The following is a 27,123-nucleotide window of genomic DNA, read 5'->3' as shown; positions in this document are numbered from 1 at the left end:
AACTTTGAACTTCAAATGGCTCTAGATAAAAGTAGGGTAGCAATAACATTTTTTAGGAATGGTTCTGAGAGTTTTGCTTTTACAAATCAAAAGAAATGTCATATCATAACATAGCTGATGGAAAATCCAAAGTGATTGTTAGGATTTCTTGTAGAAGTAATACATTTTGACAGAAGATTGTGAATATGCCATATACTCTGTAAGGCCAGGCCACACCTAGAGACCTATTGTTAAGTTCTGAGTGCCTCACTTTAGAATAAACTAATGAGCAAAGGCCCATGCAAAATACAGACCAGCATTGATATACAGATTTTTTTTTGATCAGTCGTGGGGCTTTAACTCTAGGCCTGGGTATTGTCCCTCAGCTCTTCAGCTCAAGGTGAGCACTCTACCACAGTGCCACTTCCAGCCTTTTCTGCTTATGTGGTGCTGAGGAATTGAACCCAGGGCCTCATGCATTCAAGACAAGCACTCTACCACTGAGCCATCTTCCCAGCCCCCGATATACAGATTTTTAGTTATAAAGATAAATAAGTTTTGGAAATCTAAGGTACAGCACAGTGGCTATAGTTAATAATACTGTACTGTTTAGATGAAATTTGTTAGAACAGATACATGTCCTCATTACAGATACATACAAAACAATAACTTTGAGTGCTGATTGATGTGCTTATAAATTTGACAATGGGAATCACAGAATATTATGAGCACATTATATATGTTGAAGATATTCAATGTTCTCCATTAAATATTTTGTATTTTAAACAAAATTTCCACATCATATCATATGGGAACTCTAGGAATAAAGCTGATTAGATGAAGAGGGACTATATTTATTGTCTTCATATTTCCATGTTACCAACATTAAAAACAGTCTGCCAGGCACCAGTGGCTTATGCCTGTAATCCAGGCTAATCATGAGGTTGAGATTTGAGGATTGTGGTTCAAAGCCAGCTCCGGGAAGAAATATCTGTGAGACTCTTTTCTTTCTTTCTTTCTTTCTTTTTTTTTGGGGGGGGTCCAGTCATGGGCCTGAACTCTGGGTCTGGGCGCTGTCCCTCAGCTCTTCAGCTCAAGGCTAGCACTCTACCATTTGAGCCACAGCGCCACTTGCGGCTTTTTTCTTTTTGCTTATGTGGTGCTGAGGAATCGAACCCAGGGCGTCAGGCATGCAAGGCAAGCGCTCTACCACTGAGCCACCTTCCCAGCCCCTGTGAGAATCTTATATCCAATAAATTATTCAGAAAAAGCCAGAAGTGGTGCTGTGACTCAAAGTGGTAAGTGCAAGCCTTGAGCACAAAGAGGCTCATGGACAGTGCCCAGGCCCCGAGTTCAAGCCCTAGGGCCAGCTAAATAGATATGAGATAAATAAATAAATGAAACACTGAGAAGCTAATGACATGTCTATAATCTACCTACTTGGAAGGATAAGATTATAGAGGATCTCAGTTTCAGGCCAGGCCACGCAGAAAAGTCTGCTAGACTTCACAATAATCAGCAAGAACAGAGGGCTGAAGACATGACTCAAATGGTAGAACACCAGCCTAGCAAGCAAGCTAAGCAATGTGAGGTTCTTACTCAAATCCCTGTACCTCTAATGATAACAATAATAATAAGACTTTAGAAACTTTCTAAAGATCAGTCAGATTGCTTTAAATGTCTGCAGAGAGAAAAATACAAGGAGACTTCAGGCAGTATTGGGCGAAATTTTATGAAAAGTAAAAGTGCTTTTACAAGCAACATGTATGGATGTAATTATCTTATTGAAAAGACCATCCAACAACAAAGAGGGTGACCAGAGATTTGGCTCTGGACTTATGGTTCAGGACTTCAAGTTCCTTATTCTTTAATCCATCTGCTTCTCCTCTTGCCTCTCAGTCCAGTTCTCTGTCCTGCAGATGCACCTGCTTCTTCAGTGTAATACAGTGGTTAGATGACAAGATCACATTCCAGCTTCAGAAATAACCCTCTAAGTGGTTACTCAAATTCAGAGTTCCTGATGCCTCAGTTTCCTCCCTTAGTAAGCAGGAATGAAATGCTATATACCTCCTGGGTGTTGTCAGGGTTAAAAGAGGTTACATGAAGGATAGTTACAAAAATACCTAACATAAGTGTTCCATAATTGTTAACTATTATAATTAGCAGGCCACAATAGCAGTGTTGTATATAATAGCAAAGGAACCCAGGCTCTGGAGTCAGATTACTTGGGTCTGCATCTTCAATCCACTAAATACTGGTGACAATAGAACAAGTTTTTTTAAAAAAATCCCACAGACTCATTATCTTTGCAGGTGTAATGGGAACAATAGTACCCCCTGATTCCTAGAATTACTGTGTGGATTGTATGGGACAATTCATTTTTAAGTTCAACATTCTTCAAACTTTCTCAGCTGGATTTTTACTTTACTTATTCCTACTTGCTAGTTAGGTGTTCTATTATCAGAGCTATGTCCCATAGAAGCTGTAATTGGTCCCTAGCACAAGAGGCTCTTTAATATCTCACTGTTTCACTTCCTGAAACTTCTCGGGGCATAGCAGGTACTGAGATTTGAGCTGATACTTTAAAATACAAAACTTTTGTCAGGTATCAGTGGGTCACACCTGTAATACTCAGGAGACTGAGATCTATTTGAAGCCATCCAAGGCAGACAAATCTAAGAGCCATGACCCAGGCCTTTTTGCTTTTGTTGTTTGTGGGCTTGAACTCTGGGCTTGGGCGCTGTCCTGTGCTCTTCAGCTCAAGGCAAGCGCTCTACCGCTTGAGTTTTCTAGTGGTTTATTGGAGATAAGAGTCTCACGACTTTTCTGCTGGGGCTGGCTTTGAACCATGATCCTCAGATCTAAGCCTCCTGAGTAGCTAGGATTACAGGTGTAAGCCACCAATGCCCAGCTTTGTTGTTGTTGTTTAGACTGCCCCAGACAGTCTCAGACCATGATCCTCCTCATCTCAGCTTCCAGAGTAGCTAGGTTTACAGGCATATTCCACCACCTGGTCTCTGTTAGACTGTCTCTTTTTTTGGGGGGGGGGGTCCAGTCGTGGGGCCTGAACTCTGGGCCTGAGCACTGTCCCTCAGCTCTTCGGCTCAAGGCTAGCGCTCTATCATTTGAGCCACAGCGCCACTTCTGGCTTTTTTCTTTTTGCTTATGTGGTGCTGAGGAATCAAACCCAGGGCCTCATGCATGCAAGGCAAGCGCTCTACCACTGAGCCACCTTCCCAGCCCTGTTAGACTGTCTTGAGATCTAATACATGTCTGCTGTCAGGTACACAGGGAATCTCACTCTTGGTCCACATAGCATAAGTGGACAATTTTCTTTTTTCTTCTTTTTGGCCAGTCCTGGAGCTTGGCTGCTGTCCCTGAGCTTCTCTGTGTTCAAGGCTAGTACTCTTACCATTTGAGCCACAGGACCACTGGTGGCTTTTTCTGTATATGTAGTACTGAGGAATCGAACCCAGGGCTTTGTGCATGCTAGGCAAGCACTCTACCACTAAACCATATTCCCAGCCCAAGTGGACAATTTTCTATCATCACATTTCAGAACTAGGAGCAGCCAACTTATTTCTTCAACTAAACAATTTGTTGGTTTGAGCTGGACACTGGTGGCTCATGCCTGTATCCTAATTACTGAGAAGGCTGAGGCTAAGATCAGAGGATCAAGGTTTGAAGTCATCCCTGGCAGGAAAGTTCATGAGACTCATCTCCAATTAAGCACCAAAAAGCCAGAAGTGGATTTGTGGCTCAAGTAGCCTTGAGTGTCTAGCTACTCAGGAAGCTGAGATCTGAGGATCGCAGTTCAAAGCCAGCCAGGGCAGGAAAGTCTTTGAGACTCTTATCCAATAAACCACTCAGAAAACCGGAAGTCGAGCAGTGGCTCAAGTTCTAGAGCACTAGCCTTGAGCTGAAGAGCTGAGGGTCAGCGTTCAAGCCCAGTATTCAAACCTCATGACCAACAACAACAACAAGCCCAGGCCCTTAGTTCAAGCTCCAGTACCCATCCAACCCACCCCAACACGTGCATGCATGGTATGCTTAGTGTTGCTTTAGTGCAGATCATTGTTCCTTTTGTTCAAAGGACTCTGTCCATAATTGAACATCCTGATCACACTAGCTTACTGGACCCCTCCTTCTAGCAGAGTGCTTGACATAAAATAGGCATTCAATAAACGCCTGTTTGTTAAGCGTACCAATTAGCGAAGTAAGTGATAGATGAACTGGAGAAAGTTGCTCCCACCAAGCCTTCACTAAACCAGCAGCTCTTGGAGAAACATAGAAAGATGTTCCCAGGAACCTTGAAGTGGCTCAGGAAAGAAACACACATAGGGAGCCTCTTCCCATGACACAAATATAATCTCTCAGGTATAGGGTGGCCAGAGATCCTGGGAAGAGCATTGCTTCCTGCACTTATCGTTACCGTGTAGCAGCAGCCGCCAAAGTTATGAAATAAGGAAAAGCTGTAAGGCTGGGGGAGGGAGGAAGTAGAGTGAGACGTAACGACTTGGTGGTGGAACACCACCGCCCCCCCCCCCCAACCCTGCCCTGCTCTCCGTTGGATCCTCTGAACCGTCAGATGGCGCTATGCAAGGAACCTTAGACTCTATGGTTGCTCCTTCCGACTCCGGAGGAAGTCCGGTCCGGAAGCTCCTATATACTTCCGTTTCCAGCCCTACCTCTTTCTTTTGGCGCTGCTGCAGGCTTCCTGCCATCATGGTAGGCTCTTGGTTGGGGCTCTGGTAACAATCCGTCTTAATCCTCATTCCATATACCACGGCACTATTGGTCGGTATTGTCCCATTAAGCTGGCCCACTGCATGGCCCCTTTGTACCAAAGAAATCCGAAAATGGTGGGAGGGACCCTGAAAAAAACCAGTCTCCGGGGCGCGGAACTGAAGTGGGGTCTGTGAGTCGTGGGTGGGGCTTATAAGGTTTCTTGTTTCCTGAGTTTAAACGGTGGGCGCAATGTTTGAAGCGAGTGTGGGGAATCTCGGCTACTCTGAAATCGTTGTGCGCTAACAACCCAGTCTTTGTAGTTTTCGTCAACTTCAGCTACGTCCGGAGGGGCACTGTATTCCAATAACCGCACGTTTTGAATGTTTACTAGGTTAACGTTCCTAAAACCCGCCGTACTTTTTGTAAGAAGTGTGGCAAGCACCAACCTCACAAAGTAACACAGTACAAGAAGGGCAAGGATTCTCTGTATGCCCAGGGTAAGATGATTCTATGTGATTTGTTTTACTTGCCAGAGGGTGATTGGGAGGGGAGCCGGGGAGATGACAGGATCTCAACTAGTCTAGGCTGTTCTCAGTTTCCCAGGTGCTGGTATTACTCCGAGCTCAGTGAGTTGATTTTGATGTATGTTCTATACCCGCCCCCTGCTGCCCCCATATTAATGCAAGAGAGCCCAAGATAAAAAAAAACCCACAAGATTTATCCAAGTGTTGTGATAGGTAGGGGAAAGGATGTCATTGTTAAATTCCCACGTGTTTACAATGTATTCCAGTCACCCCCTTCTAATTGCTCTCCCTCCCCTAGATAGAGTGTCTCAGGCTTCATTTCTGTGTTTACTTCATTGTTTGTGATCTTTGCCACACCATAACAAATAACTTCTGCCCTCTCTCCCCCAGGAAAGCGTCGTTATGACAGGAAGCAGAGTGGCTATGGCGGTCAGACTAAGCCAATTTTCCGGAAAAAAGTTAGTGGTTATTACTAATTGCCATGCTAATTAATCATCTGTTGTACTACATGATAGACTTGATCTCGGCAAAGTTAGTCCAGTTGCCTGTACTGATGTACCTAGTAAGTGGACTTAGAAGTGTTATTTAGCTCTTACTTTGCTCAACAGTACGGAACTGCCTCAGTATTTTAATTTTCTGTTAAGCTTCCAAAGAGGCAAAAAGTGATGGTGCCCTGAGGTGGAAGTAAATCTTGGTCAGTGTTGTCATCATGTCTGAATCCTCCAACCTTGGTTGCAGTAAAAATTTGTTTTGAGCAGCTGAAGGTATAGCTCACTGACTAAGCTCTTGCTGGCTATCTCCTGGAAGATGCCTGAGGTTCTATCCCTGAACTCCTACAACAACAACAAAAAAAAAAAAACGTTTAAAAAAATTCTTGCTGGGCACTGGTGGCTCACCCCTGTAATCCTAGCTACTCAGGAGGCTGAGATCTGAAGATCACGGTTCAAAGCCAGCCTCGGCAGGAAAGTCCATGAGACTCTTTTCTCCAATAAACCATTCAGAAAACCGGAAGTGGTGCTGAGGATCAAGTGGTAGAGTACTAGCCTTGAACTTAGAGCTCAGGGACAGTGCCCAGACCCAGAGTTCAAGCCTCACGACTCTCAAAAAAAAAAAAAATTCTTCCCTTAGAGTAGCCATTTAGTCCTTCCACTGGTTTCCTAAATTCTATATAATGCCTCTGGCTAGGTTTTGGTTTTGTTTGATAGAAGGTCTCACTATGTAGTTCAGGTTTAAGTTTTTTTAGATAGGTTCTGATAACTACAAACTAGCACCAGAACTCTATAAAGAGGTGGGCTTTAAAAGTTGAGGATTAGTGGAGAATGTGTCTTTGAGTAGTCTCATTATACAATAAATTCAAGGTACAATTGTAGGTAATTTGTGAAAAAAATGTTTTGCAGGCTAAGACTACAAAGAAGATTGTGCTGAGACTTGAATGTGTTGAGCCCAACTGTAGATCTAAGAGAATGCTAGCTATTAAGAGATGCAAACATTTTGAATTGGGTGGAGATAAAAAGAGAAAGGTATGTTCTTTACAACAACAGCTTTATGCTTTAATTTGGAGCAGTGATGATTTGTACTTGGACATTCTAAAACATGAGTTTTCCTAAGTGCTTGGAACCCAATTTTGTAGTTTTTAAATTTATGGGACTATGTGCATAGTCCTTAAGTTGAAGACATAAAATTGCACACAAATGGTGATACCTAAAATGATTCAGATTTTTGGTGTGAGCTTTCAAAAGGAAAGAGGACAATAAGCAGACTTGTATGCTGATCCCCTTAAAATTAATGTTCTTGATAGAATGGTGGTACTTTGTAAAACAACTCTTTTCTTATTCTGTTACAGGGGCAAGTGATCCAGTTTTAAGCTCCAACTTTTGTTATGAAGACAATAAAATTGTGAGGTTAAATTCACTTCATTTGGTTGCTTTGGTCTTTTGGGAGGGAATAATCATCAAAATTCTCCTTGGATATGTTTTTTATGTTTCTTAGTACTTCCATTTGATTAGATGTGAATGGCTAAGTTTACATCTGGTGTTTTGATGGGATTCCCTTTGGTGTTAAGCAAAAATGTTAGCCAGATGGCTCACCTGAAATTAGAGTGACTTGGGAATCCAGAGATAGAGGTTGGGCTCAAGTGGCCACGAGTTAAATTCCCAGAACCACAAAATAAAAATAAAAAGCAAATGATGCTGGTTATATGGTTATAGAGACTTAGGTTCCAGGATAATAGCAGAGCAGTAACATCCAAAGAGACTAATAAAAGTTTACTAAAAGGTAAATAATTTCATACTTTTGATACTTAAGGCATCTTATTAACACAGGCCCTGTTCTCTATGTATAATATACTCTATTAGGTATCACGTCTTTAGAACACTCCCTTAAGCATTTATCCTATACACCTTACTAGAATTGCAAAGAACATAATTTACTGTGTTAAGCGTCCTAAGAAATTTTAACTACGAATTTTGTGTCCTTTTTAAAAATGTCTCAATGTAGTTTAAAATTACACATCCTTTTCCTCTTACCCTACCCTTCTGTTTACTGATGTTTAGATCTTTATTCAGCAACAAAACTTAGTTAAGTCTGTAGTTAGCAATTCTGTTTCTGTCAACTGGATATTGCTTTTATGAAAATTGGTAATTGAAGGTAAAATGGTTTCCACATACTCTTGTGGGTATTTCCATTCTTGGGGCTTAAGCTCTGACGAGGCACTGTCCTTGAGCTTTTGTGCACAAACTAATGCACTGCCATGTGACCCACAGCTTTACTTCTGGCCTTTTGGTAGTTAATTAGGGATAATAAGTCTCATGGACTATTCCTGCCTGGGCTAGCTTTGAATAGCAATCCTCACATCTCAGCTTCCTGAGTAGCTAGGATTACAGGAATGAGCCACTGGCTTCACTTTTGTGTTTTGACTGGGACAGTGGTAGCTCAACACTTAATTCTAACTACTCAGGAGACTGAGATCTGAGAATCAAGTTTGTAGCCAGTAAAGGCAGACAATACTATGAAACTAATCTCTAGTTAACTAGCAAAAAGTAGAAATTAAGGTGGGGCTCAAGTTGTAGAGCTCCACTTGTGAGCAAAATAGCATGAGGCTGGAAGTTAAACATAATTTTGGCTCAGGCACAAGGGTGTGTTTTCATATATGAAGGGAGGACCTTGAAGCTTTGTGTTGAGATTTGTTCAAACTAAGAAAAGCAGGGATCTGGCTAGGAATGAGGCTTAGGTTTAGAATGCTTGCCTAGCATGCATAAAGCCCTGGGTTCAATTCCTCCTTACATAAACAGAAAAGGCCAGAAGTGGTATTGTGGATCAAGTGGTAGAGTGCTGCCCAGGCCCTGAGTTCAAGTCCCAGGACTGGCAAAAAAAAAGCAGGGATCTAGAATGCCAGGAATTTTCCCTGAAAATTATCTGTGCCTGAGTACCCCAGTTTGGATATTATTACCTCATAGTAGCAATGTGTGAGAAAGAACAATTATCTAAAGTGGAGAGGGTATCTTGCATCCTCATGTATCACTATCCTTGGATAAAGTAAAATGACCTACATTTGTTAGGTCTACATTACAAACCTGAAGATGAGTTTCAAGGTTATTCCCACCTAGTAAATGTTTAGGTGATTCTATTGTTTTTTTAAAACTGGTACTGGGCCTCATCCTTGCTTGGCTGGCTTGCTTGCTGATTTCCTGTGCTACCATTTGAGCCATGCCTCCAGCCCTGCTTTTTGCTGGCTAGTTGGAAATTGAGACCAGACTTTTCTGCCCAGGCTGGCTTCATACCTTGATCCTCTAGGTCTCAGCCTCCTAAATAGGATTACAAGCTTGAGCCAATGGTGCCTGACATTTTTCTTTTACACTAATTCTGAGTCTTCCAAGTGCCAATTAGGCAGAAGTGTAGTAGCAACAGCTTGGGTTTAAGTCTTGACTTGGTGGATAACCACTTTTAGGGTTGGGATAGTTAAAATACATCTTAAGCATTTATTATACAGTCTAGCACAAAAGCAATTAAAAGTAGAGCTTTTTCAAAAATTTATTTATTTTGGTCCAGTCGTGGGGCCTGAACTCTGGGCCTGGGCACTGTCCCTCAGCTCTTCAGCTCAAGGCTAGCACTCTACCACTTGAGCCACAGTGTCACTTTGGCTTTTTTCTGCGTATGTGGTGCTGAGGAATCGAACCAGGACTTTGTGCATGCAAGGCAAGGGCTCTACCCCTGAGCCACCTTTCCAGCCCCAAGAGCTTTTTTTTTAGTAGTTACATTCATTTTAAAAGCCTTTATATATTTTTTTTTCGGGGGGGGGGTCCGGTCATGAGGCCTGAACTATGGGCCTGGGTGCTGTCCCTCAGCTCTTCAGCTCAAGGCTAGTGCTCTACCACTTGAGCCACAGCGCCACTTCGGCTTTTTTTCTTTTTGCTTATGTGGTGCTGAGGAATCGAACCCAGGGCCTCATGCATGCAAGGCAAGCCACTGAGCCACCTTCCCAGCCCTCATATTTTTTTAATGAAAGAAAATGTCCTTTTATTCATGATTCCATATCCAGTCAGTCTAAACAATAGTATATTAACTAAGCAAATGAAATAAACGCTTAATATCAACAAAGATTAAGACATATATCACAGTGATTTAACAATTATGATCACTGCCTAGAAACTCTACAAACAAAAAATTCAAAAATCCCCAATTACGCTTGTTAGTAATCTCATTCTAAGTAATTGATACAACAATCTAATAAAAATATAAATAACTCTTGACATGATTCTTAAAACTTTGTATAATATACACTGAGACAATATATGCTGACTACAGAAAATCCAAAGACAAATCTAAGAATATATATCAAGGGAAGATATAAAAAAAAGCCCAAGATACTTAAAAAGGTAAATACCACAGACTTACCTAGTCTATTTAGCTTTACTCCCAAACTGTTCTTTGGATTTTAGAAAGTTTTTTTAAGTTCTAATTTAGGGAAATTTTATTCAAGGAAGTAGAGCTTTTATAGTGGAAATGCAAAGAAGCAGGCAGGAAATAGACACTGGAAAAAATAGATTTCAAAGTACTAAGCTTTTCAATTTACACTAATAGCTTCTAGCTTTAGCAAAACAGTGCCTGTGGGATTTATTTGTGTTTTGAAACTGGAAGTCCATCCATAGAAGCCGTAATCCTTCTTCATGGGGAGGAGCTGTGTAATTAAGCAACCAGGATTGCAGGCCACGCCTTTACCCAGAGAAACAAGTGATGTTGTGTAAGAAAGAGGTCCACCAATTTCCTTCAGGTTTCTCAGAGCTACAGCCCAGGCTAAGTTTGAGAGAGGTCGTTCCCACACTTCAATGTCTTTTTCCTGAAAACACACACACAAAAAAAACCAAGGAAAAAAAAAAGGATGTGTGATTGCTTTGTAACTTGCAGCAAGCTTCCTTGACAAGATACCATTCAATCTTGTCAGATCAAACTCTTGTAGGAAAAATAAATTGTAAGGTAGTTTATTTTGGAAATAAAGTAATTCTCTTAGTAGCCATGTTATTACTAATTTTAGTATCAAAATCAAGGGAAAAATAATCTCGAAAATTACTCATGTCTTCATATATAACAAGTTTAGGTCCAAGACACACACATTTTACTAGTAATATAAAAAGCTATACCACAAAATAAGCTACCACACTTAAGTCATGGTGGTACATGCCTGCAATCCTAGCACACAGGAGGCAGACAGAATTGGCCACCCAAAATAAACAAGGACACTCACTGATCGAATTGTAAAGAACACAGGTGTTTTTTAGCTGTTTTCTCCCTAGAGCATTGTTTACCATACCTTTCTAAGGCGATACCCCTGCTTTCCCAAGGGGTCTTGGTTGACAGCAATCACATCCTTATTTTGAAGTAGAGCTTTCGCTTGAGGGCTGATTTGCCTGAGGTCATTAGACATGAATAAAGGAGCTGCCATGATAGCCCAGAGAGCCATCTGAGTTACTTGTTGATCCCAGCTAAGGCCAAAGTTGCCAATCACTAACTGGGGAAAAGAATGAAACCAAATAAGACAAGGTAAAACACTTTAAAGTTGTACACAAGCCATTTTCCAATATTGTCCTGATCCAAGTACTTTCACAAAAAGCTTCCCAGGGACACCAGAAATGTAGCTCAATAGTAGAACATTTGCCTAGCATATGTGAGGTCTAAGGTTCAATCCTCAGTACCACCACCATCACAACAAAAAACTGTCAAATAGGTATACCGCAGGGCCTTGAACAGGATGATGCAGGTCCTTACCATGTCTGGATCATTCCAACCCCCTGGTCCAGCAATATCAACAATTCTGTCCTGATTAGAAGCTGTCCAGTCCAAGATGAGCTTTATACTTTCCCAGGAATCATAAATATCAGCAAAATTTCTCCAGTGATTGCAGTACTGTCGGATTTTTTTGTAATTGGGCTGTGAAGAAAAACAAGACTCTTGTTTGCTTTCTAACTTGTGAAATTAAAAGTCAAATTTAAAGGACATCCCAATTAAAGCCTCTAGTTTAAAGGTCTCCATGGAGAAATCTGATTTTTAAAAAAAATATTGTAAAGGTGATGAACAAGGTTACAGTTAAAAAAGTAAACACCATTACCCCTCTCTCATTTTTTCCTGCTTAACCCTCCTCACTTCCCTCCCTCCCAAGTTGTAAAGTTCATTTCCAATATAGTGTCTAGTGAGTATCATTGTTGCATTAGTTCATCCTTTGTCCTGCTGTTTCTGTTATTCCCTTTCCATATATACAAGACAATGGGTACAGAAATATAATTTTTTTTTGGGTCAGGTCGTGGGGCCTGAACTCTGGGCCTGAGCGCTGTCCCTCAGCTCTTCAGCTGAAGGCTAGCGCTCTACCACTTGAGCCACAGCGCCACTTCCGCCTTTTTTCTTTTTGCTTATGTGGTACTGAGGAATCGAACCCAGGACCTCAGGCATGCAAGGCAAGCGCTCTACCACTGAGCCAACTTCCCAGCCCACAGAAATATAAACTTTTTTTAAAGGGTCACATTTTATTTTATTCTTATTTATTTATTTTTTGGGTCCGGTCGTGGGGCCTGAACTCTGGGCCTGGGCACTGTCCCTCAGCTCTTCAGCTCAAGGCTAGCACTCTACCACTTGAGCCACAGCGCCACTTCCGGCTTTTTTCTTTCTGCTTATGTGGTGCTGAGGAATTGAACCCAGAGCCTCATGCATGCAAGGCAAGCGCTCTACCACTGAGCCACCTTCCCAGCCCCAGAATTATAAATTTTATAAAGGAATTTCATTGTAAAAAGTTTGCTTCAGTAGTAGACAACATATAAAATCTTAAGATTTTAATACTGTTTATGCTGGAAATTTCCCAATTGTTTTCTAAATATTAGCATTATGGATTTGTAATATTTTCTTGGAACTTCACTGCATTTTCATACTTTCTTAAAATAAGCATGTATCCCTTTTTAACAAAAATAACTAAAATGACATAAAGCAAAAAATAAGCTGCAAAATGCAACAGTATTTCATCAAACATACAACCTGAATGTTAGGCATATAATTTGTTAACAGAACAAATAAAAGCTTGTGAATAGGTGCAATGTATGAGGTTTAAGATGCTGGGGAATACATGAGACCAACTGCAGATATTTCAAAGAAATAATAGGGTTTTACCCCACAAGTAATTATTTTATACCTGCAATTTACTTGGGATAAAATGATAAAATCAAGGTCTCTCACTTATAAATTGACAGTGTAGTGGGAAGACAATGTTAAGTGAAAGAATAAAGCTGAGTTCAGAGAAGGCAATTAACTTTTTTTTGGTGGGTCATGGGGCTTGAACTCTGGGCATGGGCGTTGTCCCTCAGCTCTTCAGCTCAAGGCTAGCACTCTTACCACTTGAGCCACAGTACTACTTCTGGCTTTTTCTGCTTGTATGGTGCTGAGGAATTGAACTCAGGGCCTCATGCATGCAAAGCAAGCATTCTACCACTGAGCCACCTTCCCAGCCCCAGAGAATGCAATTAAACATATGAATGTGGTAAAGAATGGACAGAAAGCTAGTAAAATAGTAAGTGAAGATATCTGGTATGATATTGCAATATTAAAGAGCCAACCAATGCTTTAAAAATCTTGGGGGGAAAAGGTTGCTGGAAGGAAACAAAAAGCAAGTGTAAAAGGATTGATTGATGGTGTTTTTGGATAGAAAAACAGTTTGGTGAGGGAAAGTCATCATTTTTTTGTGGGTTCATGGGGGCTGAATTCTGGGCCTGGGCGCTGTCCCTGAGCTCTTCAGCTCAAGGCTAGCAATCTACCACTTGAGCCACAGCAGCACTTCCGGCTTTTTTCTGCTTATGTGGTGCTGAGGAATCGAACCTAGGGCCTCATGCATGCGAGGCAAGCACTCTACCACTGAACTAACTTCCCAGCCCCAGAAAGTCATCATTGTAGGACAGACGCTGGAAAATCTATGGGGTTACAGAGAGTAGAAGTAGAGAGACCATGCTATCAGAGTAGTCTGGCTGAGACACTGAGACATGAGTGGCTTGGAAGGTGGAATGCAGCACATGTAAAGAAGTGAGTTGATTCAAGATTATATATATAAATGAGATGGTAGTTCTAGTAGGATGCTGATAAGATATGGGTGATGAATGAAGTAAAGAGAATAAAATTATTTCTAAAGGTTGCGAACTTACACTCTAATTACAACACTGGGGATGGTGAAGATGTGATTGGGTTTTGAAGGGGATTCATCTCCTTTCTTTTCAAGTTCAGAAAATTTGGATAGGGCTCACTAGCTCACCTGATGAAGGGGCCACATATAAAGAGGCCACTCACAGGAATATACAATGCTTCTGCCAGTCTTGTTCAGGGCCAATGACATGTGCTTATAACCTGCATGAGAAAACAATGGGTAAAATAAGGGAAAGAAAGGAAAATTCCAGCTAGTACTACAGATTTTAAGATGCTGCCTGAAAGAACATCTGTTTGTATTTTAAACCAGTGGCAGGGGCAAGTGTTTGCTCTGTGCTCCAATGTTGTAGTCTATGTGTGAAACTGTTGGGACTATTCTGTGTAGACAATGCAGAGGTGATGTATATATTGAGGAAAAGCAGGAAGAAGGTACTTCTTTCACTGTGTGATAATCCTAGACTTTTTTCCTAAATATAATTACTATTCACAATGAATTTGCTGTCCTGTTGAACTAAAAGTTCACAATGTTAGTCATGATTAGGTGTGCATGGATTCCATATAAAGGAATAAACAGAAAGAGAAGAGGTGAGTGATCTGATACATTGACAATAATTAGTTCTTTGACTAGTTCTTGGTCTCAAAGTTTCCCTCTTTGCTTATGGCTAAATCTCTTCAGTGAAACTTACCTTTTGCCAAAAGGTTTATACTGTCACAGTGACAGCCATCAAATTTTAGCAGATCTACTCCCCAGTCAGCAAAGGTCTTGGCATCAATGTCATAGTATCCAAAACTCCCAGGGAAGCCTGCACAGGTTTTATTTCCAACATCTGCATAAATGCCTAGCTTTAGTCCTTTGCTGTGGACCTGAAATGAGATGAAAAAGTCTCCACAATAAAAGGGCAATCAAGAAGTAGCAAAATTCCATTCTGAGAGCAGAGACAAGTGTGCTTAACTAAGTATTAGGGGCATTTTTCCACAAACACCTTTTGCAGATTAGTTTGTTGGTAGTAAAGAACAAATTCTAAGCTGAGTGCAGATGGCTCATGCTTATAATCCTACCTACTCAGAAGACAGATCTGAACATCATGATTTGATGCCAGCCTGGGCAGGGAAGTCCATGAGACTTACCTCCAATGAACTACCAAAAAGCCGGAAATGGAGCTGTTTTTCAAGTGGTAGCATGCTATCCCTGAGCAAAAAGAGCTCAAAACTAGCCGCCGGGCCCTGAGTTCAAGCCCTGGGGCTGACACACATAAAGAGGAACAAATCACTCAATTCTGTTGAGATAGATCAAACTATATATGTAAGCTACAAGGCAGAACTGAGGAGAAAGCTATCAGCTGTTCTAATGTTCCTTATAAGATGCTAAACAATATTTTTCCAGGACAGTAATAAATTTATCAAGATTCTTCAACTAAGCTTTCTTTAGGCTTCTCTGAGTCCTCTCAAGTAGGCCTTGACTATGTCCCAGTGAGGTCAACCTCATTTTGAACAAAAATCCTGCCAAGTCTTGGTCACTCTTGATGTCTTCATTAGATCTGTTCTTTTTGTTGTTGTTGGTTGTGGGGGTTGAACTCAGGGCCTAGGTATGGTCATTGAGCTTTTCACTCGTTAGTGTTCTACCACTTTGAGCCACAGTGCCACTTCTGGTTTTCTGGTGGTTAACTGGAGGTAAAAGTCTCCTGGACTTTCCTGCCTAGCTGCCTTTGAACCATTGGTCCTCAGGTCTCAGCCTCCTGAGTAGCCAGGATTACAGGCATGAGCCATCGGCGCCCTGCAAAGCCTCATTGCTTTTTGTTGCATTTGGATTTGAGCTTGGCTATTCTGCCTATTACAATAGTACTGTGTAAAACCTGTCTTCATTACATTTAGCTAGTGTTGGGCTCTGATACTCATGAACAATATCCAGAACATTTTACTTCTGTGTTCTAAAATAGCTATCCAATGCTTGTATGAAAATATATGTACATACATAACAAGAACCAAGTTTCCTTTTCCTCCTAGAAAAAAAATCAACTGTTTCATCAAAAAACCCTCTCCAAGCTCTTGCTGCTCTTTTCTAGCTCTCTCTGCTTTCTCTCTGCTCTAGCTCTTTCCTCTCTCTTTCCTCTCTTTCCCAGCTCTCTCTCATTCCCAGGCTTTTCCCAGCCACATGGAGTGCCAACCTTGCCTGGTCCCAGCAGGTCTACTGAATAAACCTACCCCTTACCTGAATACCACGTGCGTGCTGCTGTTCTTACTCGCCTACCTCTTTTTATCGTTTAAAAAAAAAACAAAAACCCTCTCCAAGATGGACCTTGAGATACTGCAAAACATATATGCTTATGGATGAAAGTTCCACCTGATAAGCTTAAAAATTCAATGTTTAACAACCATTCAGTTTTCTAAGTGTCATGAGGACTATTTCTCAACATGCTCTATATGGAAGTGCTTACAAACTCCTGAATGAAAAAAAAAATCATCTGTAAACTCACATAATTAGCTAGGCGTCGAATCCCTCCAGGAAATCGCTGAGGGTCTGCTTGAAGTCGGCCTTTTGAATCTCTTTGGGGAGCCATCCAGCAGTCATCTATACATACGTACTCATAACCTGCATCCTTCCAGCCATCAGAGACCATGAGCTCTGCCATCTGCATAAAAAGCTGTTCACTGAAATAGTAATTCCAATAATTATTACAATTCATTAAATGAATACTTAGGTACTCCTTGAGATTTCTTTTTTTTCCCCCTCCTACCAATACTGGGTCTTGAACTCAGGCCCTGGGCATAAGTTTCAAGGCTTGTGCTGTACCTCTTGAGCCACAGCTTCAGTTCTGTTTTTCTGGTGCTTAATTGGAGATTAAGAGTCTCACAGACTTTCCTGCCTTGGCTGGCTTCAAACCCTGCTTCTTAGATGGCAATCTGAGTAGCTAGGATTACAGGTGTGAGCCACAAATGCCTGGTGAGATTGCATAATTTTTAAAATTCTAGTAATAATGTGGTACTCGCCATCAAGACAAGGTAAAAATTAATTGTTCTTCCAATTATTTTCTCACTCCTACTTCCTTAGTACCTCTGCCACCAAAACTAAACCAATAGAACAAGAATGTGGCTTGGGGTGGGGGGGGGGGAGGCTGGGAAGGGATGGGAAGGGGAGACAAAGGAGGAGGCTACAATGCTTGATAAGAAATGTACTCATTATCTTGCCCATGTAATTGTAACCCATCTGTACAGTATTTTCACAATAAAAAATAAATAAAAATTTCAAAAAGAATGTGGCTTGGGGGAAGAAAAGCAAATGCCTCTAATCTTAGCTACTGAGATCAGAGAATGGCAGTTGAATGCCATAAAAGTCTGTGGGATTCTGCTAAATTAGAGTCCAAAGATATTATTTTGATACATGTCAAATGATCCTTCCCAAAGATTTTACTGTTGCCAACAACAGTTTGTAAGAATACCTATTTCCCTTACAAAATGACCCAACACTGGCTTTGTCATATTGGTTTGCCAATCAAGTAAATATCACTTGCATTTTTTCTGAGGTGCTCAGAATTGAACTTAGGCCATCCCCGCATAGCTAGGCAGTTGTTCTACCACTGGGCTATATATTTCAGCCCCAGTTTTTTACATTTAATTGACTAATTTTCTTTGTGCTAATACCAGGGCTTGAACTCAGCCTTATACACTCATTTTTGTCTGGGGCTCTACTACTTGAGTCACCTCTCCATTCCAGCGTTTTTGTTGTCGGTTGATTTGAAATTATAGCTCTTTCTGCGTCAGATCTCCGAGTTAAAAAAGATATCACCACAATTTCTAGACAAGGATAGTGAGGATTAGGTATGCTAAGTAGAGCCTCAATTATTTGGTGTTTAAAATCTCCCCAGGTCTACCATCCAGCCTGATTGCCACATTCAAGGACAAAGAGGTGAGGGAGATTTCACAGACTCCAATGTTTTTCTAACTCCCTGAACCTAAGGAACTAATGACCCTCAAAAACAAATGACACAAGTCTTAGTCACTTGTCTTTATCCTCTACAGTTGTGTTTGTGCTAGGTTAAATGGAACCAATAGAACAAATGATATATGAAGAAAATCTAGCACTATTAGACACCCTCCCCAGGAATCATACCACACACGCACAGTTCCAAGACTGCACCTCAGTTTGTTTGTTTTTGGTTTTCTGTCAGTCCCAGAGCCTCTTGATGCTCAAGGCTAGCGCTCTATCACTTGAGCCACAGCGCCACTTACGGCGGCTTTTTCCCGGTAGTTAATTAGAAGAGTCTCTCGGACTTTTCTGCCCTCGACCAACTTCGAAAATAGATCCGCAGACCTCAGCCTACTGAATAGTTAGGTGTTGCAGGCGTAAGCCACAGGCGCCTGGTAAGGATTTTTTTTCAAAGCAACTTAGTAAGGGAGCTCTCCTTCAGACTCAGATGTTCCCGTTGAGACTCTCCAAACACACTCAGACAAACACATGGAAAAGCGAGAGGAAGTAGCCACCCAATATTTGATACCTGATGCAGGAATCAGGCTCTTCCTGGCAGTCCAGGTTGCACATGAACCGTTCCCAGTGCAGCCAGCCCATGGTAGGAGTCCTCGCCAAGCCATTGTCCAGTGCCCTGACCCCAAGGACATCCCAGAAAACTAGGGCGAAAAAGAAAAGGGCAAGAACAGAACCCAGTCGCTGATTGCTGCTGAACTTCATAGCCACCAAGAGTATACAGGACTGACTTCAGCGGGCAACCTGAGTTTTAAGTTTTCCCTAATGGGCAGACCAATCACTGACGAGTAATTAAACAAATACGTCATTGTTTCTCAGGCAACTGGGAGGTTAACTCCAGAAGCGGACCAATGATCAGTCACGTAAGACGTATTTCACCAACCAATCACGATCTTTTTTTTATCATATTGGCCCGCCCCATTTCAATACCGGAAGAAGTGCGGCAACTTCGCGATCCCGAGTTTAAGCGGAAAGCTGCTCACGTGACCGAGATCTCACATGACGTAGGTGCTCACGTGAACTATCGCTTACGTGAGCAGAAGTAGTTCTGGTCGTCGTCAACCGTCTCGCTGTAACCGTTTGAGGGAAGAAAGAGGAAAATTACCCGTTTCGTGAGAGGTTGGTGTGTGTGTGTGAACTGAGGATCCGGGGATGGGGATGCTAAAGACCAAAGCGAGGTTCGGGGGACGCCTCCGCCTTTTTCGTTCTCCGCTTTCCCCTCCCCCCGTCCCCCCTCCCCCCGCTCCACAGTGCTGGGAAACCGCCTTAGTTGCGTCTGGTGGGGAAATGGTGGGCCGTCGAGACTGAGTGTGTGTTTGTTTATTTTTGTGTCTGGGCTCCTCTCAGAGGGCCCCAATAGGGACCGAAGGTGAAAAACGTTTGAAAACTACTTACCTGAATTAAGGAAAACATCGAGACCATTGGTGGTCCATCCATTCAAGCACTCTTATCTACTGCTTACTTGTCGTGGGAGCCCCCAGGTAAATTATATCAGTAGTCACATCTACTTCAGTGCTGCGTGCCTGACCGAGGTGTCCAGTTAACGTTTTTTGTTTTTGTTTTTTGGCTTGGGTATTTGAATAACGTTTGTTTTTCTGCTTATAACAGCAGCTTACATGTTAAATTTTGGTCATCTGAAAAATACCAAAATAACGATATAAATTTAAAGATGAACGTAATTCATAATTAAAATTTATGTCGTTACAGTTTTTTTTAAGTGTATGTAAAACACACGCAATATGTACACAAATTTTTAACTTACAAATGGGATCCTGGCTCCTATTTTAAGCAACAGAGCCTTGGTGGCCTTCCCAGAAGATGTAGTCTGCTCCTAATAGGGGCTTCTAGCATAAGGGCTGGGCTGTTGAGGTAGAGTGCTGCAGAAGTCACCGTCGTCATCATTCTCGGATGTTCTGCACTGTGATTTAGGATGGTTTGTAGGAAATGTTAACCAGTACAGATGCAGGCACATAATAGGCAATTAATAAATACTGGAATTATGTCCTCAATGTGCTTTTCTGTATGGCCGTTAGTACACGTTTTACCATCTTTCCAAGAAGCCCAGAATTACTAGACAATATCAGAAAAGCATCGACATATAAAATCTGAGGATTTTTATAAAGTTGCAATTCCAAATCCCAGAAACTAAACATTTTTTAAGTAAAAGCATTTTTTTCTTTCAGTAAAAAAAAGGCACAAAAATTTTTTGAAAAAAATTGAAAAAGCAATATACCTACCATTTAATTACTGTTAGCATTTGATGTATTTTTCTAATTGTTATTTTTTGTCGGTTGTGAGGCCTTGAACTCAGGGCCTGGATGCTGTCCCTGAGCTCTTTTGCTCAAGGCTAGCACTCTACCACTTTGAACCAGAGCTCCACCTCCGGTTTTGGGGTGGTTATTTGGAGATAACGACTCTCACAGGGACTTTTCAACCCAGGCTGGCTTTGAACTGTGATCTTCAGATCTCAATATTGAGTAGCTAGGATTACAGGCATGAGCCACTGGTGCCTGGCTTTGTTATTCTTAATTGTAATTTTTTTGTTATTTTTTTCAATGCAATGAACTTAAAGAACTAAAACTAGGATAAGAAGGGAAAATCTCACTTTATTCTCCCTATCTCACTTTCTTCATAAGAAAAAAGTAAATCTGGGCTCTAGGAAGGTGTGGCTCAGTGGTAGAGTGCTTGCCTCGAATGCATAAGGCCCTGCTGAGTTCAATTCCTCAGCACCACATAAACAGAAAAGCCGGAAGTGGCACTGTGGCTCCTGTGGTAGAGCACTAGCCTTGAGCTGAAGAGCTGAGGGATAGTGTCCAGGCCCAGAGTTCAAGTCCCATGACCAACAACAACAAAAAAAAAACAAGAAAGTAAATTTCCAGATCTTCTGTTTACACATTTATGTACATATAGGCATGTTTATATTTTGCCATAAGTAGTATCATACTGTGCATATTTTTTCATTTAATGTATTTCAAAATGTTTCTAGGTCAGAAAATGTGTGTGTGTGTGTGTGTGTGTGTGTGTGTGTGTGTGTGTGTGTGTGTGTGTGTGTGTGTGTGTGTGTGTGTGTGTGTGTGTGTGTGTGTGTGTGTGTGTGTGTGTGTGTGTCCTGGGACTTTAACTTGGGGCCTGGCTGCTGTCATCAAGCATTAATGTGTGTGTGTGTGTGTGTGTGTGTGTGTGTGTGTGTGTGTGTGTGTGTGTGTGTGTGTGTGTGTGTGTGTGTGTGTGTGTGTGTGTGTGTGTGTGTGTGTGTGTGTGTGTGTGTGTGTGTGTGTGTGTCCTGGGACTTTAACTTGGGGCCTGGCTGCTGTCATCAAGCATTTTTTGCTCAGGGCTAGTGGCTAGTTGCTCTACCACTTGAGCCACAGCTCCATTTCTGGCTTTTAGGTAGTTCAAGGACTTTCTGCTTGGGCTGGCTATGAACCGTGATCTTCAAATCTCAGCCTCCTGAGTAGCTAGGATTACAGGCATGAGCCACCAGTGCTGGGCTTTGATTGTTTTTTTTTTAATGACTATATAGCATGCTATTTTAAGGATAAAATACAATTCATTTAGCCATTTCTCTTTTAATGTCTATTTAGATTTCTAAGTTGCATCTGACATTACAATGGCTAAATTGAATATTTGTAAGTTTTTTTTCTGTTCATCTGTTTTCCTAAAACGTATTTTAGCAGGCCAGAGAGTAAACATTTGTTTTTATACATAGTTACAAGAATAAAGTAGTGGTGATCTTAGGACACTTAAGATTTTGTAACTTTATTTATCCTTAATAAAATATCATTCATAGAAGATATAGCTTTGTAAATCTTAGTCTGAATCTCATATCTCGTTAAGGTACATACCCTGAAGTATACTTACTGTTGAAACATGTGGTAGATATTACCAAATTACTTTCTAGAATAGTATGAATAGTGTTGACTTATTGTCACTACTTAATTTCTGCTATCATGGTGGTTGTAAAATAGGGATTGTTTCTTTGACCTGTGTTTCTAACTATTGATAAGGTCTGAACATTTTTCAGACTTCTCTCTTGTATCCTTGTATACCTTTATTCACCACTTTTGTCAAGTCCTGTGATTCTACCTTTTTTTGGTGCTGGTCCTTGGGCTTGAACTCAGGGCCTGGGTGCTGTTCCTGAGTTTCTTTTGCTCAAGGGTAGCATCCTATCACTTCAGTTAGAGCTCTAATTCCAGCCTTTTGGGGGAGGGGGAGGGTAATTTATTGGAGGATAGTCTTTTGGACTTTCCTGCATGGACTGGCTTTGAACCATGATCCTCAGCTCTCAGCCACCTGAGTATCTAGGATTACACTTGTTTTGTCCTGATCCTGAAGCTTGAACTTGGCCTGGGTACTGTCTCTGAGCTTTTGTCAAAGCTAGCACTCTATTTATTTATTTATTTTGGTTGGTCGTGGTCTAGGTCTGGGCGCTGTCTCTGAACTCTTCAGCTCAAGGCTAGTGCTCTACCACTTGAGCCACAGTGCCACTTCTGACCTTTTCTGTTTATGTGGTACTGAAGAACCAAACCCAGGGCCTCATGCTTGTGAGGCAAGCACTCTACCGCTGAACTACCTTCCCAGCCTCAGCACTCTACTTTTTGAGCCATAGCTCCACTACTTGCTTTTTTGGGGGGTGGGGGGTTCGGTCGTGGGGCCTGAACTCTGGGCCTGGGCTCTGTCCCTCAGCTCTTCAGCTCAAGGCTAGCGCTCTACCACTTGAGCCACAGCGCCACTTCTGGCTTTTTTTCTTTTTGCTTATGTGGTGCTGAGGAATTGAACCCAGGGCCTCAGGCATGCAAGGCAAGCACTCTACCACTGAGCCACCTTCCTAGCCCACTACTGGCTTTTTTTGTAATTTATTGGAGATAAGTCTTACTGACTTTCCTGCCTGGGTTGGCTTTGAACTGCTGAGTTTCTTAGATCTCAGCCTCCTGAGTAGCTAGGATTACAAGGTGAGCCAATGGTACCTGGCAGATTCTACTTTTTTAATATATGTAGATCCCATTTTCCTTCCCTTCCTTTTTTTTTAAACTGTTGTAGTGAATCCCTTAATCATCTCTAAGAAATCATTCTAACTAATCTAAATCTAGCTCACTCTACCTAGACCCCCTTCTGTTTGAGTGTCACACAGTTGCCTGGGTGATTTGTCTGGAAGTGTTGCGGTGACATCATTGCTGTTTAAAATCTATACAAGGCCCTTAGCAGTTGTAAATTAAATAGAGTCTTCAAGATCTGTTCTCCCTCTTGCCAGCCTTATCTCTTTTTTTTGCTTTATCCCATTTTATGTTTGTCAGAATTTTAAGTTTTTATGTATTCCTGGACAGGTTTGTTTCACTTTACCATTTTGCCTTCCTCCAACTGATTAAGTTGCCCAATTAGCCCATCTTTTGTTCTATCTTAACACCCTGCTCAGATTTTTTTGCCATCAGTTGTAATGTATGTTTGCCTTCATATATTTGGTGAAGACATAGAGCACCCCCGTACGCTCATAAAACCTTTCGGCATTTATTGATTCTTTTTGCCATGGCTAGGACTTGGCACCTAAAACCTCTCAATATTCAAGTTCCCAATAATGTCTTTTTCCATTTATCTTTTAGGCCTTAATAGTTCTCTTGATTTATTGATTATGCAGAGTGTGTGTGTGTGTGTGTGTGTGTGTGTGTGTGTGTGTGTGTGTGTGTGTGTGTGTGTGTGTGTGTGTGTGTGTGTGTGTGTGTGTGTGTGCGCGCGCGCGCTAGTTCTGGAGCTTGAACTCAGGGCCTGGTCACTGTCCCTGAGCTTCTTTAGCTCAAGGCTAGCAATCTACCACTTGAGTCACAGCACCACTCCTGGCCTTTTCTGTTAATGTGGTACTGAGGAATTGAACCCAGGGCTTCATGCATGCTATGCAGCAAGCACTCTACCACTAAGCCACATTCCCAGCCCATATTTATGCAGGTTATATGAGGTTATATTATGAGGTTATAAACAGATTTTTCATCGGTACTATAGGAGTTGTATATGCTTTCCAATTATTTCATTATACTTTTGATATAAGGAAGTTCTTCATTTTTCTTTTTCTTTTGCCAGTAATGGGGCTTGAACTCAAGGCCTGGGCACTGTCCCTGAGCTTCATTTCACTCCAGGCTAGCACTCTACCACTTAAAGCCACAGTGCCACTTCCGGCATTTTTTTTCTGTTTGTGTGGTACTAAGGAATCATGCATACTAGGCAAGCACTTTACCACTAAGCCCCATTACCAGCCTCCTTCATTTTATGTTAATGGGTAAAGTTATGTTTCATTAGTGGACTGTTCACTGGTCTTTTTTTCTGGTATTGAGGATTGAACTCTGAGCTTAGTAGCCGTCACCTTTTTGCTCAAGGCTGGTACTTTGCCCCTTGACCCACAGCTCCACATCTGAGGGGTTTTTGTGGTTAACTAGAGATAAGAGTGCCATGGACTTTCCTGCCTGTGTTGGCTTTAAACCATGATTCTCAGATCACAGCCTCCTGAGTTACTAGTATTATTTGCATAAGCCACTGGCACTTGGGTGTTCATTGGCTTTTAATGTTACTTTTTGTTTTTCACTTTCTATCTATGATACTAATACATTTTCAATACAGAAAACTGAATAAAAATGTTCAAAATGGAAAAAAGTTCTCTGAAACTAGATGTTCCCATAATCTTACTACTCAGAAATATATACATAATAGGTATGGAGTAAATAATTGTTGAATGAATGGGTTATTCGGTACAAGTTTGTGTGGATTTTTTAATGCTACCAACGTGATTGAATTTCATAGTTTGCTTTTTTCTTTTACTATATTGTGCGTATTTTTCCATAACAAGTCTTTTTATTTTTTAAAGCCACATTGGCATTGTAATTGAGCCGAGCTTGCTGTTAAGAATCCCAGCAGTCACCATGATGCTGAGCACAGAAGGCAGGGAGGGGTTCGTGGTGAAGGTCAGGGGCCTACCCTGGTCCTGCTCAGCGGATGAAGTGATGCGCTTCTTCTCTGATTGCAAAATCCAGAATGGCACATCAGGCATTCGTTTCATCTACACCAGAGAAGGCAGACCAAGTGGCGAAGCATTTGTTGAACTTGAATCGGAAGATGAAGTGAAACTGGCTTTGAAGAAGGACAGAGAAACAATGGGACACAGATATGTTGAAGTATTCAAATCCAACAGTGTTGAAATGGATTGGGTCTTGAAGCATACGGGTCCAAATAGTCCTGATACTGCTAATGATGGCTTTGTCCGGCTTAGAGGACTCCCATTTGGCTGTAGCAAGGAAGAGATTGTTCAGTTCTTTTCAGGGTTGGAAATTGTGCCAAATGGGATGACACTGCCGGTGGACTTTCAGGGGCGGAGCACAGGGGAGGCCTTTGTGCAATTTGCTTCACAGGAGATAGCTGAAAAAGCCTTAAAGAAACACAAGGAACGAATAGGGCACAGGTACATTGAAATCTTCAAGAGTAGCAGAGCTGAAGTCCGAACCCACTATGATCCCCCTCGAAAGCTCATGGCTATGCAACGTCCAGGTCCTTATGATAGGCCAGGCACTGGCAGAGGGTATAATAGCATTGGTAGAGGAGCTGGGTTTGAAAGGATGAGGCGGGGTGCATATGGTGGAGGCTATGGAGGTTATGATGACTATAGTAGCTATAATGACGGGTATGGCTTTGGGTCTGATAGATTCGGAAGAGACCTCAATTACTGTTTCTCAGGAATGTCTGATCATAGATATGGAGATGGTGGATCCAGTTTCCAGAGTACCACAGGGCATTGCGTACACATGAGGGGGTTACCTTACAGAGCCACTGAAAATGATATTTATAATTTTTTCTCACCTCTTAATCCTATGAGAGTACACATCGAAATTGGTCCCGATGGTAGAGTCACCGGTGAGGCTGATGTTGAATTTGCTACCCATGAAGATGCTGTGGCAGCTATGGCAAAAGATAAAGCAAATATGCAACATAGATATGTGGAGCTCTTCCTGAATTCTACTGCAGGAACAAGTGGAGGAGCTTATGATCACAGTTATGTAGAACTCTTCTTGAATTCTACAGCAGGGGCAAGTAGTGGTGCTTATGGTAGCCAAATGATGGGAGGAATGGGCTTGTCCAACCAGTCTAGTTATGGAGGTCCTGCTAGCCAGCAGCTGAGTGGTGGTTATGGAGGTGGCTATGGTGGTCAGAGCAGTATGAGTGGGTATGACCAAGTTTTGCAGGAAAACTCCAGTGACTATCAGTCAAACCTCGCTTAGGTGGAGAAGGAGCACTGAACAGCTACTACAGGGATAAGATAAAAGCTGTGCATTAATATGTCAGATAGAAAGGGAGGGATGTCTAGTATATCCAGTATGATTGGTACATGGGAAATGCAGTTGATTACTTGGTTACCTTTCTTTTTCTTTCTTCCTTCCTTTCTTTCATTTTTTTTCCTTTTTTAAAAAAACAAAGTTTAAGTTCAATAGTTTTGCATTACAAGCTTGTGGTTTATGCTTACTGTAAAGTGGAAGTAAAGATTGTCTAAAACTTTAAGCTCAGTAATTCTGAACACTGAAACATTCACCTAGGACATAATAACAAAGTTCAGTATTGAACATAACTGTTAAAAACAACTTTCAGCTTTCCTCAAGTTAGTTATGTTGTAGGACTGTACCTAAGCAGTAAGCATATTTAGGTTAAAGCAGTTTCACTTCGTTAAATGTTGCTCTTATACCACAGTACATTGAAAACTTCAGATGCATGTTGAGAAACATGCTCTTCTTTAAAACTCAAATATAGGAGCTGTGTCTACGATTCAAAGTGAAAACATTTGGCATGTTTGTTAATTCTAGCTTTTTGGTTTAATATCTTGTAAGGCACGTGAGTGTGCATTTTTCCTTTTGTTTTTTTTAAGACCTGGGATAATTTCGAGATGAAATATCAGTACTTTATAAGTTTGGTCATGTCATTTGTATGAAAATCTGAGGCTTTGATTTAAATCTTACCTTGTATTGTGATTTCCATTTAGGTGTATTGTACTAAGTGAAACTTGTTAAATAAACCTTCCTTTTAAAAACTGGAAAAATAATATTTGTAGTGTTATTTTTTAAAAAAAAATTCTGTGTGTGGGCACACTATAGTTGACTTTTAAATACCTTGCTATTCTTATGTATGTCATTTCTTTTTTTTTTTTTTTTTGGAGGGGGGGGTCGGGTCGTGGGGCCTGAACTCTGGGCCTGAGCGGTATCCCTCAGCTCTTCAGCTCAAGGC

General features: G+C 41.4%; 3 protein-coding genes across 5 annotated transcripts; 2 read left to right on the top strand and 1 right to left on the bottom strand.

Moving 5' to 3' along the window:
* Nucleotides 1–4,665: 4,665 nt before the first annotated feature.
* On the top strand, nt 4,666–7,173 carry Rpl36a (ribosomal protein L36a). The gene is made up of 5 exons (XM_070040060.1): nt 4,666–4,707; nt 5,099–5,204; nt 5,622–5,689; nt 6,629–6,751; nt 7,075–7,173. The coding sequence occupies exons 1-5, from the start codon at nt 4,705–4,707 to the stop codon at nt 7,093–7,095; spliced, it is 321 nt and encodes a 106-aa protein (XP_069896161.1). The 5' UTR covers nt 4,666–4,704; the 3' UTR covers nt 7,096–7,173.
* A 2,073-nt stretch (nt 7,174–9,246) lies between these two features.
* On the bottom strand, nt 9,247–18,634 carry Gla (galactosidase alpha). The gene is made up of 7 exons (XM_070040059.1): nt 18,392–18,634; nt 16,373–16,547; nt 14,585–14,762; nt 14,008–14,099; nt 11,493–11,654; nt 11,038–11,235; nt 9,247–10,566 (listed from the first exon to the last, which is right to left on the bottom strand). The coding sequence occupies exons 1-7, from the start codon at nt 18,580–18,582 to the stop codon at nt 10,294–10,296; spliced, it is 1,269 nt and encodes a 422-aa protein (XP_069896160.1). The 5' UTR covers nt 18,583–18,634; the 3' UTR covers nt 9,247–10,293.
* A 239-nt stretch (nt 18,635–18,873) lies between these two features.
* On the top strand, nt 18,874–26,941 carry Hnrnph2 (heterogeneous nuclear ribonucleoprotein H2). Of its 3 annotated transcripts, none has more exons than XM_070040056.1 (3): nt 18,874–18,996; nt 19,225–19,358; nt 24,725–26,941. In XM_070040056.1, exon 3 carries the CDS (start codon nt 24,780–24,782, stop codon nt 26,127–26,129), a length of 1,350 nt encoding a protein of 449 aa, XP_069896157.1. In that variant the 5' UTR covers nt 18,874–18,996; nt 19,225–19,358; nt 24,725–24,779; the 3' UTR covers nt 26,130–26,941. The 3 variants fall into 3 exon arrangements, with proteins under 3 accessions (XP_069896157.1, XP_069896158.1, XP_069896159.1); XM_070040058.1 differs by having other exon boundaries at nt 18,875–18,996; nt 24,891–26,941; XM_070040057.1 differs by lacking the exon at nt 19,225–19,358.
* Nucleotides 26,942–27,123: the final 182 nt, after the last annotated feature.

This window comes from Dipodomys merriami, unplaced genomic scaffold, assembly GCF_024711535.1.
Source record: "Dipodomys merriami isolate MVZ:Mamm:240054 unplaced genomic scaffold, mDipMer1.0.p SCAF_3, whole genome shotgun sequence".
NCBI classification, from domain to species: Eukaryota; Metazoa; Chordata; class Mammalia; order Rodentia; family Heteromyidae; genus Dipodomys; species Dipodomys merriami.
Note: the sequence above shows the minus strand (reverse complement) of the source record. Positions and strands in the feature narration are given on the sequence as shown.

Bases quoted from the DNA above. Each gene is read 5' to 3' on its own strand.
- Rpl36a (XM_070040060.1), top strand. The intron at 5,690-6,628 runs GTTAGTGGTTAT...AATGTTTTGCAG, and splicing joins AGCCAATTTTCCGGAAAAAA to GCTAAGACTACAAAGAAGAT. The intron at 6,752-7,074 runs GTATGTTCTTTA...ATTCTGTTACAG, and splicing joins GTGGAGATAAAAAGAGAAAG to GGGCAAGTGATCCAGTTTTA.
- Gla (XM_070040059.1), bottom strand. From the start codon at position 18,582: ATGAAGTTCAGCAGCAATCAGCGACTGGGTTCTGTTCTTGCCCTTTTC. The intron at 16,548-18,391 runs GTATCAAATATT...TTACTATTTCAG, and splicing joins GAGCCTGATTCCTGCATCAG to TGAACAGCTTTTTATGCAGA. The intron at 14,100-14,584 runs GTAAGTTTCACT...TTTCTCATGCAG, and splicing joins TATAAACCTTTTGGCAAAAG to GTTATAAGCACATGTCATTG.
- Hnrnph2 (XM_070040057.1), top strand. From the start codon at position 24,780: ATGATGCTGAGCACAGAAGGCAGGGAGGGGTTCGTGGTGAAGGTCAGG.